This window comes from Thalia democratica, chromosome 3 (genome assembly GCF_965202585.1).
Source record: "Thalia democratica chromosome 3, ktThaDemo2.hap1.1, whole genome shotgun sequence".
Lineage (NCBI taxonomy): Eukaryota > Metazoa > Chordata > Thaliacea > Salpida > Salpidae > Thalia > Thalia democratica.
In genome coordinates, this window is record NC_139167.1 from 7,458,945 (window position 1) to 7,473,134 (window position 14,190).

Consider the following 14,190-nt stretch of genomic DNA (forward strand, 5'->3'; position numbering starts at 1 on the left):
CGTCTTTCAAATAAAAAATAGTAAACTAATCATACTTATTATTCTAATTAACTGATATTATAAATTTTTCAATATATACCATATTTATAGTTTAAATATAATAAATTAGTATTTCTAATACGATTTGTTGCATTTAAAAAACTATGTTTTTATAATTGAAGTAGTTTATTTTGTTAATGAAGTTTTCAATTCATAATAACAAATGCACTCTTTGTGATATTATCATGTTCTTTTAGCAGGTAAGCATAATTTAAAAAGTTTGTTTTCAACGTGAAATATGTTTAACAAATTATCTGTAAATATGTTGCCGTATTTTACGACTTTAAATTTCATGTACTTATCTAACTAAAAAAATGTTGCTTAGCCCATTTATAATTATAAACTTACATTAAACACAATTCAATTGTTAATAAAGCTTCTTTTAAGTACAACCTGCATCTTATTGTTCCTGGTTAAGAATTTTTTCGCTTATAAGTATTTTCCATGTTAATTTGTAATTCTTGTTTATTTTTTAAATTTTTCTTTTAGTTCTAAAAATTCAGATGCTTGTTTGTACTGAAGGCAGCTTTTGTCATTTGGCTTATTGTTTATTGTAGATTTGTGTTGTTGTTATAGGTTTTTTAGCTATAAGTTTGATAAAACATTTTAACAATCAAATCTTTTTCATTCAATGATGTCGTTTAACTTTCCGAGTGGACGCTAGCTTAATAAAGTTATCTTATATAGAAAGTATTATTAATCTAAGTTGTGTTGTGCAGATGAAGTGAATTTTGAAATCACAGTGATGTGACAATAATATAGAAAACCCAAACTTTCTATCAAAAGAAAATTTTTTATTTAAAAGTTTACGAAATTAAATCTTTTAACCTAAACAAATAATTTGTAATTTTGTAAATTATTTTAAGAGTTTAAATTTTTTAATGCATTAGAAGTTTCAGTTATTTTATTTTTTATCAGTTTTTAAATTATTTGTATTATAATTGGCTTCCGAACCTTAATCATAAAAATAAGTTTACATTAATGTAACTTTTAGATTTTAGCCTAAAATTAAAGGCTGCTTCAATGATTTAACTCTGTACTGTGTTAGTACAAAAACACCGACAGCTTTTTAAGTTTTAGAATAAAAAAACTGAAGGAAGAATGAGCATCTGTTATGTTATTGGTTTATAAAATGGTTTGTAAAAGTTTAACTATCCCTCTTGTAATTTATAATATTTTTTTTGGTATTAATACAGTTTTTGTTTAACAGTCTTTCAAAAATAAATTTGTTTAAAAGTTTACTTAACTCTTGAGAATGTCAAAAGTTATCTTTTAAAATCATAGAAAATTCACCAAAATTAAAACTCAAAAAAATTACTATTAAAATGATATAAATCTTTTATAATGTTAGAACTTTTTAGAAGAAGTAAAAATTTTACTAAATTCAATCATAAAACTCCCGTGATTGTTAATAGGTAAAACTTTATCTTAAAGAAAAACTAAATCATAAACATACTTTATTTCGATTTTTGAGTTAAGAGTATAAAAGTTTTAAAAATTAATGATAAAAATTTGATAACATAGTTATAAGTTGCTTTAATCTCATTTATTTTGAAAAACTGATAAAACCAGATCAACTGATAAAAATTAATTATTAAACTGAAAGACGTTAAAACTGAAAGTAAAACTAGGTCGTACTTTTGAAAAACGAGCTTTTAAGTTTAAGCAATAGTTCACAAACTAAGTTAGAAAAATCTTTTTTAAAAGTTGATTTATTTTCGTAAACCAAAACAAACTAAATAACTATTAAAAAAATACTTTATTTTTTATTTTTGAGTGTTTGTTTTGTATTTATTCTTAATTTTGGATCGTACTTTAAATATTTTAATTAAACAACTGCTTATGTTAACAAAATAAAACAGACTTCACAGTAGTATTTGACATGATTTACCACTATTTCTGAATTTCAGGACGACGGTTACAAAACTTACAACAACAGTAGTGCAATATAGTAGCACAACACAAATTTATTTTTCTAATAATTTTAATAAATTGATTTTTAATTACTAAATGGTTTCTTTAAGCTCACCAAGCAAAATGTTAGTTTTTTGAAATTGTTCTTATGTAAAAAACATGTTGCTGTGAATTCTGATTTTTAGCAAACTCCAAAATTTAATGATGGAAAAAATCAAGTAATAAATGTTTTACGAAATTAAAACATCTAATTACAAATTTAACGTAAAAGCAAAGAAATCAAAAAATGTAGATATGTATTCTACAAAACTCTTCTGTCATATTGTTGTACTTTTTAACATAAATTGTCATCAAAGTTTAGATTTTACTATTTTTTGACGACAAAACATAGGTTTAGTAAACAATTTTTTTAATCTATTTTAAATGTATATTTTGAAGTCTTGAGACTTTTAGAATTTTTATATTAAAAAGAACTGCAGTTTGATGTTTTAATTCTGTTCTACTTCAACAAAAAATTACCAAATAGCCTAAAGTTTTTAAAAAAGATTTGTATCAAAAAGAAGTCTTGTTTACATTAACTTTGCACATTAAGGTAATTTAGAACTTATATCCTTCAAATAAGAAAAATTTGAAAATAACCTAATTATGACGCATGCTAAAAACTTAAAGTCTCTAAAAAATGGTTAAAATTAAAACCTACATGAAGTAAAAAATTGTAAAACAAAACACATATTAAAATAACAATCTTAATAAAGGTTTTTAAACGACTATTTTACTTTTTTTTACTGAAACCTCGTCATGAATGTCCTTATTTATTTGCACATTTATTATTATTCAAAAACGCTTTTTAGATATTAACAAACAAGCAATATTTGTTAGTTAAGACAAATAGCTCGATACATATTATTTTTAATCTGCTTATCTTTATTCAACCATACTAGTATATGAGTTGATTTTGGTATAAATTTTAATATTCTAGATTTATAACTAATATCTAAATTATGTTAAAATATTTTTTATCAGTCTTTTTAAGGTAGTATAACTATTATAAAAAAATAAAGTTTATTAAAATAAACCATTTTGTTTTATGTATAGTTTGTTTGTGGTCAGTGAAATTTTATTTATATACAAATCATTTTAACAATTCTAAGTACCTTTTTTTTATCAAATGAAGTTAATTAAATGATTATTTGTAATAAAACCTTTATACTAACGATTTTTCAATAGTTAAATTAAATATAGTTGAGTAAGTCATAACTTGTTTAAGTTTCTTAGGTTAGTCAGTTATATAAAACTCTATGATAATAAAAGAAAAAACCGTTTTAATAAATTATTTAAAATGTCTTTATATCATCAAAAATACTACTACTAATTAACATTTAAATCATTTAAGTAAGTAGTAAAAAGTAAAAGTTAAGGATGTTTAATTAAATACTATACTGCTTTTTGATTGCATCATTTTCTTTTTTTTACTTTAATATTATGATTTGTTTTATTGGTAGCACTCAATTTTAATAAACTGTAAGTAGCTTTGATACTATTAGAAATTATTAATATTATTACAAGGTTTATGATTATTAAGCATTTGTTCTACAATGAATTTGCAAGGTGATTACAAAAGAAATATTTGTGTAACTTGTGGAAAATATTTTAAATCAAAGTCAGCGTTGGTTATGCATGAAAGAATTCATACTGGTGAAAAACCTTACAGTTGTGATGTTTGTGATAAAAGTTTTACACAAAAAGGTAGCCTGAAATCACATCAGCTCACTCATTCTGGTTTAAAGATTTATCAGTGTGATATTTGCAAAAGATGTTTTGCTAGAAGACAATATTTAAAAATGCATGCAGTAATTCATACTGATAATAGACCATTTAAATGCAAACAGTGTGATAAAAGCTTTACTCTAAAAACTAATTTGACAAAACACATGTTACTTCATAGTGGTAAGAAAGATTTTCAGTGTGATGTTTGTCAAAAGAAGTTTGCTGTTAATTATCCTTTAAAACGACACATGTTAACTCACACTAAAGAAAAGCCTTATGATTGTGAAATTTGCAAGAAGAAGTTTTCTCATAAATCAGGTTTAAACCGTCACATCAGAATTCACACTGGAGTTAGACCATTTGGATGTGATATTTGTGGTAGAAGATTTACACAGAGTTCTAATAGAAACAATCATTTGAAATTTCATAAAAAATGAAAATTTCTTAATAACCAGAATAATTATTTTTGGAGACCGATTAATTAGTAATAAAAGACAGTATTTTGTGTAACAATTTTAATGTATTTAAAAAGTTTATAAATTAAACATTTTTGAAATATTTTTTGTGAAATGACCTTATTCTTAATTTGACTAACAACATCTTGCTAATAAACTGAATCATGGGTACTTTATATGTTTAAATGTGTTAATAAAGTCCTTTATTGAAACAGATCATTGAATTTCAAAAATATTTTTGCCTTTTTTCAAAATAGATAGTTGTTATCGCATTATATGTCTTATATACGCTGTATAAAAATAAATAATACTTGAAAGTGTTTGTACTGTTTTTTTTTTAACCTATTTAATTCTGAGATTATTTAGTTGTAAAAAATAAAGATTTGTTTGAGTTAATGTTTAGGTTATGATAATTTAACTAAAATATCTTACCTGAATATAGTTTTTGGTCTAAATGTTTGTCCTTTTGAAAAATAAAATTTTCTAGTTTTAAAGTAAGCGTGTTTTAATATTTAAAAAAATCTTTAGTTTTACAAGTGATACTAAAGTACATCTTTAATATAAAATATTTCATATAAACATTTTAATTTATCGCGCAAACTTATAAAATTATACAGAACTGTTCTTAACTGTCTAAATTCTAAACATGTTGATCATAAAAGTGATACAAAAAATAGAATATTAATTTAGTTTACAAAATACTAATAGATGGAATAAGGGTTTCCAATTCTAAACAATTTTTACGCAAGAAATTATATTATATATAAGACAATTTTATAAAAGGTGTTAACAAACACATTGAACTATGTTTGTAATTTATCTTAAATGCAAAAGCACGTGAAATTTTGGAATTTTCAAAGATTAAGAATTGGTTTTAATTGTTTTAATTTGGAGGTTGAATATTATTTCAAGTAGCTTAGCTATATAATAATAATTTATCACTAAATGTTACATATGTTACAAAACTCTATGACGTACAATGCTCAATATAAAGAGCTTAATAATTAAAACATATTTTGTTTAACATTTGTAAACTTAGCTTTAATTTCTAGATTTTATCACACTATGTTAACAAAATGTTCAAGTTTTAGTTTTACTATTCCCTAAAATGACAGTACTCATAGTTTTTAAATTAAAATAGATAAAAAGGAAATTGCATAATTCTTAGATGAAATATAATTTAGTCTTTTATTAATTAGACATATATTTTAAATTTCTTTCTAAAAATGAATGTTTTTAGAATAAGAAAAGTTTAAAGTTTTTGATTTCATTATTTTTGATTTCAGTAAACCTAGTATTTATACCTGGTATGATAGCGTCATAACAAAATGGCCATCGCTAGAAGGTTGTTTGTTTTGAATTTTCAAATTTTAGCTCCATTATGACGTGTTAGGCGGGAGAGTGAATGAAACTGATGACAACAACATTATGAAATTCAAATGTAGTTTGGCGCTTTGAAGACAACAGCTAGTGGGAAAATCTAAGCCCGCCTTTAAAGAAGTAACATAATCAATTGTTTAATTTATGAGTTTTACAGTTTAATGTAATGTGAGATGTTTTGTTTAAAGTTAGAATAAACTATTGTAAATCTTATAAACATAAAATTTTAACGATATTTTGTTTTTGAGTTAATAATAAACTAATATGACAAAAAAAACTTTTATAAAACTATTAATAAAACAAAATTTAACTTAGATAAAAGATAAACAATTAGTTTTTATTTTTGAAACCTTTATACTTACTTTAAAAATTATTTAAGTTTTTTTTTTTATTTTTCGTAATTTAAAAAAGTTTAATGCTTTAAATACCGTTATGAAAGTTTTTGTTATTTAGTACGTTAAATAAGATTCATTTGCTATGAAAATCGATAAATTTTATGTGTAAACAATGTTTCTATATCCTTAAACATTTAATGACGTCATATAGAGTTTCAATAAAATTAACAACTTTGATCATATATAAAGGAACTTAGCTGAAATTAATTAATATGGTTTATTGTGACAATCTATTTTGTAAGTCATAACTAACTGGCAACCAAGTTTACGATTAATTTATAGTAACTAACTTATTAATAGTTTATGCTTTATGATCACTAAAATGTAAAGAAGCATAAATATTGTATTTAAATACATAAATTTTAAGTATAAAACGGCATAAAACAACATCTATGAAAAATACAAGTCTAAAAACAAGATTCTAAGTATTTTCTAGTATAAATTAGGTTTAAATTTAAATTAATTGAGCTGTGGCTGACAGTGCCAACTTTAGAAAAAAAAACAATGATAAATTTACCAAGTTAGAATATGCTGCATCGCTATGTAAAAACATAAACTGAATTCACTGGATTGCTTTAATTTAACTTAGATTATTAAAATCGAAGCTTGTTTAAGTTATAATAACAGTTTAACGTATTGCTTCTATAAGCTTCTGTTGAGTTTGTTTTTGCTTCATGAAAAATTATATGAAATTTCGATTAGATTTGCAAAAACTTAGAAAGGACTGTTTCTAAATACATTGAAGTTTTTTAATTAGAAATTAATTAGAGTATAAATCGATCTTTATCAATATCTGTTTGAATTTAATCTGTAATGTAAAAATATAAAACTGTTAAAACCAAAAAAAAAACATTTTATAAGTTTTATTTTTTTAAATTTGTAACTTAAAATTCACTTTCTAATTAAATCTTAACTAATTACTGATTACGACTGTCTAAGAAAATAATACTTAAAAAATTAAATAATTAATTTATAAGATAATTGTTTACTTTTATTATACATATTGTTTTAGTTTTAAAAATAGTTCATTTATGCAAATTGTCGTGAGTATGACATAAATTTTTTATGCAAGTAGTTAAAATTTTTTAACGGTTTTTTTTTTTTCAGTAGTTAGTTTGATTGTTGTCAAAATATATACCAGCTTTATTTCATAGATGCTTAAATGATTAAAATATTTTTATAACCGTGCACTACCATTGTTTTTTTATTAATTTATTTAACAATAAACATTATTAGCTTTTGATTAGTAATATTGACTCTAACGTTCATAACTTATTAAACAATACAAGTTACTATATAATATATAGTTTTATTTGCTTATACAACAACTTTTTTAAGATCCAAGCTTTTTGATGCTGACTGTTAATTTGACAAAGCATTTAAAAGTACAAAAGCCACTTAGTATTTATTTCTGTTATAATTTCTTTAGTAAATTAGCTTTCTAGAGTTATAAAAGTTATAAAACAACAATCACTCATATTTGAATTTAAGTAGGTTTTTAAAATACTTTACTCACGAAATAGTTTTTTTTTTGCTTATTTTTATTATATATGTTAACCTGGGTATCAAATTAAAAACTTTAGCCATAATACTCATGTATATTATGTTGAAGCGTTATTATGTAATTTTTTTTAAGGTTTTCCGATCATTATAATAAAAAATTTTCGACCCTATTAAACTAGTATATTAAGTTATACCCATAAATGTATAAGTTTTGGTAGATTAAACGCTTTCGAAAAACAGACTTTTTTAATTGAAAAAAAATAAAGTATTTTTACTATAAGCTCATTTTATACTAAATAATATTAATTAATAATTACACAGAATGTGTCACAAATTATTTAACGGTTGATCATTTAAACAGAGTTCACTAATTTCAAAAATAAAATTTTCAGCTTACAATTAACGAAAATTTCTTAAAAATTTAAAGTATATTTTTCATTTAATTGTTTTTATATTTGACTTATTTAAGTAAATTGTGAATATACAAAAATTAAATTTTTAGAAATTAAAATAAAACCTTAAGTAACTTACAAATTATGTTGATAAAAGCAATTAGCCTAAATATTGTAAGAATTATTAAATGAAATAATTTAAATCTTACTAATTTTATTTGTAGCCGCACCAATATCATCACTTATTTTTATACCAAAACTAGTATTGATCATACTAATTTTCGCAATTAAAATACAATTTCTAAATTTAGAGTTTTCAACATACATAGAAGTTTATGCAAATGATAAACTACAACATAAAATATTTAGGATTATTTAGCATTACAAAATGTCAGTTGATGATAAAAAGCATCGTTGAGTAACTTGTGGGAAACTTTTCAAATTTAAATCTGCATTAGTTGTTCACAAAAGAGTTCATTCAGGTGAAAAACCTTACAGTTGTGAAACATGTGATAAACATTTTACACACAAAAGTAATTTAAAATCACATCAACTAACTTATTCCGGTTTGAAGATTTATCAATGTGATGTTTGCAAAAGATGTTTTGCACGAAGAAGCTATATAAAACAGCATTCAATAGTTCATACTGATATTAAACCATTTAGATATGAAGAGTGTGAGAAAAGGCAGTTTGACAAAACACATTTTGATACATTGTGGTAAATAAGAATTTCAGTGTGAAGTTTGCGGGAAATTTTTTTTACTTAAACACTGTACAATTGTAATAGATTATTTACAAAACGCTTAACCAATAGTTAAAACTTCTTAATTAGTTAAAATTGTAGTTTCTTTTTTAGATAACTGGTTAGCATTAAAGGTATCTTTTTACTATAACTGAAGATTTTTCATTGACAATTATTTTTAAAAGTTTCTCAAAATAATAAACAATAGATTTTATATTTAAACAATGTAATGTTGCTTTTTAATCTGATGCAGCTGTTATCCCTCTGGTATGCTACTTTATTTTGTTTTTTTACTAATAGTCTTATGTAAACTCAATGTATTAAAAACTTTATTATAATTTGAATTTTATATTAAAACTACTAATGGCATCATGTTACATTGTCCCGCATATGATTAAAAGTTGTTCTCTTTACTTAGTACCACTAGTATGTCGAAATTTTTTGATTTGATTTTTAAACTAATGAGCATTAACGCTTTGACTAATTACACTTTTAAACAGTATTTTGAGTTTTATTTCATTAAAACTAAAACAGTTGTTGTGAGTACATATAAAACCTTTCACAATATTTGAAAAGATGATAGTTCATTAGCTTGTAATTGTTAAAAATTTTAACTTGTTTCAATTTTTTTTAAATATCCTTGATAAAACATTAAACTTTGACCGTGGTGTATGACTCAAAAACCAAAAAAATGTTTTCAATCATCAGGTCTTTAGTAATACTTTTGAAGAGTTTTTGTCGTTCGATAAACAAAGTATTTGAATGTAATAATGTGATGTCATGAATTGGTATTCACAAAATAGTTCATACAAAACTCTAGTGAAGTTTGTGACAAGAACTTTAGTATTAATAGTAGTTTCAAAAATTTCAGCTTACTCATTTTAGTTTGAAGATTTGTCAATGTTATTTTTGAAAAATAAGTTTTTCACTCAAATAACAGCATGCATTATTTCACTCTGATGGTAAATCGTTTAAATATGAACAATGTGATAAAAATAGAATACAGAAATCTAGCTTGACAAGACACATGTTGATACAAAGTGGTGAAAAAAAAATTCAGTGTTCAGTTTAAAATAAAAAGCTTGTTCGAAACATCATATAAAACAACATATGTTTACTCACACTAAAAAAATCCTCGTAAATGTGATACTTTAAAATTAAGTTTTCATTTTAAAGTGATTTAAACAAAAACATAAGTAAACATACTGGAGATAGACCATTTAGATGTGATGTTAGTGGAAGAATAACTAAAACGAGTTCTTATATATATTAACACTTTAGAGTTCATAGACAACGACAAAAGTTCTAATTTCTAATGACTTAAAATTTATCTAATAATGCAACATTGTTCAAAAGTTTGTTTACTTATTCGACAATTTATGAATTGCTACTTTTTATTCTACTTGTGAGCTGATATATTATTTATAATGGCTAAGTTTGAATTAATATTATTAACTAGGTTTGATAAGCAAAACTAAATAGCTTAATAAAACAAAATACTATTTAATTATGACTATATATATATTACTTTTTAAAAGTTTTATCTGTTTTTTTTTTATCTTTTAAGTAAAATTGAACTTTTTTAGTCTTAATTTCAGATGATATTAGAGTCGTTGAAATTTTCTGTATATTCGTTTCTGATCTACTGCTTAAACACAATGTACAATGCTGATCAGTTTAACAAATCGATGTATAAATGTCAATAAATAGTATATTACAACCTTAGTTTGTATTTAAATAATTTAAAGTTTATCATTTAGTTACGTCAATCAACTTAAAAGAAAGAGTAATAGTTATAAAAATATCATTTCAATTATTTAGGATAGAAGTAATTGAAATTAACTAATAATTAAAAACTAGTCTTTTCAAGCTTTCTAGAAAAACTACTGTTTTAAAAAAATTAGACACTTATATTAGTCTTCTTGTTTAAAATAACAAAGTGTTGTGAACTGAAAAACTATCATGTACCTAAATAGCCTTTTTTTAAGCATATCAGTCAATGATAGTAATGCATTGTATATTATTTAAGTTTGAAAAATTTCAAAATTTATTTTTGTGAAAAAAAAGAGATTTATTAAACTTCTTGAAATAGATTTAGGTACACATCGAAACAAATATATTTATATTTATAAACTAAACTACATACTACATAAAATTGCCAAAAACCACATAAAACACAACAAAAGAAGTACACAAAATGTTTAAAAAATGGGGTATTAAAATAACAGTACTTGCAGGCCTAATCCAAACGGACTTTTTAGATATCAAATTAATCTTACCCAACAAACTAAGCAACTTATTATGTTTTTAAAATTTTCGAAAACTTAGTCATTTTATCTGTAAAAAGTAAGAAAAAATTTGTTTTTCTCTAAGCCACTTCTATGTGGTAAAAAATTTTGAAACAAAACAAACAAAAACTTTTGTAATTCAGCTGTAATTTTAACTTTATAGTTTTATAAGAGTTAGTACTGTAAATATATTTAACGTCACTAATTAATTAATATTTAAAACTTCAAGCATATGTACTTATTTGGTGCCATCTGAAAAAGTTAGACGAATTAATCTAATATGAAATAATAGTTGTATTGATCGAATTTTGGCTTAAATATGGTTAATATATAATGTATAATATGGTTAAAAATTAACTTATATAGGTAGAAAAAGTCAAAAAATCTTATTAGTTTTTAACTTATTAAATATTAGTAAAACATATAACCTTAAATTATTAAATTCATATACTGTACGAGAATAATTTAACTTTATTGAATAATTTTTATCAGCTGTTAAGGATAGTAATGAACAAAATATTATTTATCTTAAAATTACTTTTAATTCAGATTTCGTGCGAAAAAGGGAGATTTCTTAAACTTCTCGCTATAGATTTATGTACACCTAATAACATATAATAGTGTGCAAAGATTTATACGTTAGATTTTTCATATAAATGAAAAGCTTCATTCTGTTTTAGAGTAAACTTTAATTTTAAAAGTCAACTTTATGACTTTAAACTTTGCGCACTGTTTCAATATCATCTTGCAGCTTAGCTTATATATATGTGTAAATTTAAAATATGCTCAACAATTTTTATTTTTGTATATAGTAAGTGTGTAAAATGTTAGTAAATCTATACTTTCTAAAATGGAAATAATTTTAACTGTACTTTGAAGTTTTAAACTACGCGAGCTATTATTAAAACGTTGTAAAATAGGTACTATGTTTTATTTTTAAAAATTTGTAAGTAGTCTTTAGAAATCTAATAGTGTTTGTTTTTTCAGGAATTCACAGTCTAAGTAAAGTTAAGCTAGATTAATTTAAACTAAATTAATTAATAAAAGGTGTAAGTTTAGAAAACAAAGAAAACTTAAAAAAAGACTTGAATGTCTTTTTAAAACATAATAAAGTTTATTAATTGTAGTTTTTTGTTAAATAGTAGAAATTATTAATAGTAAATTAAGCAATAAACGTTAAACTTTTATGTAGTTGCTCAGTTAAAATTTACTTGTTGTTTTGCTTTAGAAATATTTAATATATAACAGTATAAACAACTTTCGTTGCTACAGTTTATGTCATCTGGTTTGTCTCATAAACCGCATGCTAAATTTAAAAATTAGAATTATATTTTTGTAAATATGGGTCTGAGTTTTTCTTCGAGTCTTTTTCACCACATAATTGTTGTTTGTTTAAATTTATTTACTATCATGTACCGTAACTGTATAAAAACTAATCTTTTCAATTTTTATTTTTTCGTAAAATCACGACAACTTTCAGTAAAAAATGTTCTATAAACCATTTCTAAGGTTGTTTTTTGTTGTGATCTATAATATACATACATTATGCTTGTACAGCTGTGTTTTCATTAGTGTTAGTTTTAAAATAAAAGTTGAAACAAGTCTATTAAATTGTTACCCTGGGTTAGTCTCAAACATTTTGACTCAGTTTACTAAAATACTTACTTAAACTGAATTCTTAATAAAATTTAGATAAAGTAAATATATTGTTAGATTAATTAACAAGGTTTTGAAAATATTTTTTAACTTTGTTTATTTTTTATGGTTTCGGAATTCATTTTTGATTAGAAAGTTAAATCAGTAAATCGAATAAAATTAAAACAATATACACTTACTTATTACTTTAAAGAGATTTACGATAGTTTTAACACATATATAAAGCCACACTTATGTAGATTGAAATAGTTGACACCAATTATTAGCACAGTTGTGTGAGTCAGATTATTTTTGTGAATTATAAATATTTTACTAACTTGTTATATTATTTTTGCAACTTTACTGTCCTTCGCTGGACCTAGGTATTAAAACTTTGTTAACATAACTTATATAAACTCATAAGTTAAAAACAAAAAAGATAAAATAATAAAATAGAAAAAATAACGTAGTTGAATATCACAAAGATGACTTAATGATAATTTTGTATCTAAGTACTACCTAAGTAACAAGTTATCTAAGTAAGATGATATGTGGATTTCTATAAAACTAAATCTGTTAGTTAGTCATTTTTTTTAATTTAAATTATTTTAGATATAACTAGCCAAGCATTAACCAAAACACAGAACATTAAGGAGTCTAAATGAAGTTATATATGAAAATATAATATGAAAATATATTCTGTTTAACTATCCTAAAAAGTATTTGTACTTTCGTAGGTTAGAAAATAAAAATGCAGCATAACAATTTATTAATTTTATTCATTTTTCATTAGTTTGCATAATTCAATTGCACGTCTTTGGTTACATTTTTATCATTTTATGTTAATATAGTTTGTGTTTTTTCGAACAGCCACATGTCAATGACTTATAATAATTACCGAAAAGTATTTAATAATTATTAAAGCTTTAAATAACATTCTCAAATAGAATCTAATGTTGAAGTTCATGTTACTTTAGATACCTATATTTCTTTTGATATTTGTAGATCTATTAGTATTTAGTCATTAGTTAGCATAACTAAAAAAATTAGTTTTAAGAAAAAGGTAAAAGGTTGTTAAAAAATTTAACTTTTGAAGTTGCAATAATGTCTTGGAAAAAAGTTATCCGTGATGTGTGAATGTTTTTTGTTTTTAGTTCAATATACTAGTACTAACAAAAGTAAAGCTTTTTAACTGTTGTACAGAATCTAAAATGGTTAAAAATTTATATAATTTTTTATTAATTTCAAAAATTATTTTACACAAATTTATTAATTTCGACACAAATTGTTTTAAAATACTAAACTGTTAAGTAACTGTTTTTTTAAATTCAAAACAACTTGTAATATATTAGCTAAAACTGTTAGAAAAAAATTGAAATTCATAAATCGATTCTATTTAAAAACGAAATTAAGTAGTTAAAAACTTCCTTGCTGTAAATGACGTCTACTAATTTATCCCACAAACCTCTTTCTTAGTTTTAAAAGTAAAAGAAATACTTATTGTAAATGTTGGCATGAGTAGAACGTCAAATTGTTTCACCACGTAAATGTGGCTTATTTAAGTTAATTGTCATAAATTGTATCATAACTTACTAAAACCATATTAATAATCTATCATGTATCATAACTTACTAAAAATTAAACATATTACTTACCTAAAAACGAGATTCTATTTACG

At 22.9% G+C, this 14,190-nt stretch overlaps 1 protein-coding gene across 1 annotated transcript; it reads left to right on the plus strand.

Annotated features, from left to right (window-relative positions):
* The first annotated feature begins 3,548 nt into the window (after positions 1 to 3,548).
* LOC145831715 (uncharacterized) lies at positions 3,549 to 8,569 on the plus strand. The gene is made up of 2 exons (XM_082939028.1): positions 3,549 to 4,116; positions 8,265 to 8,569. The coding sequence occupies exons 1-2, from the start codon at positions 3,549 to 3,551 to the stop codon at positions 8,567 to 8,569; spliced, it is 873 nt and encodes a 290-aa protein (XP_082795154.1).
* Positions 8,570 to 14,190: the final 5,621 nt, after the last annotated feature.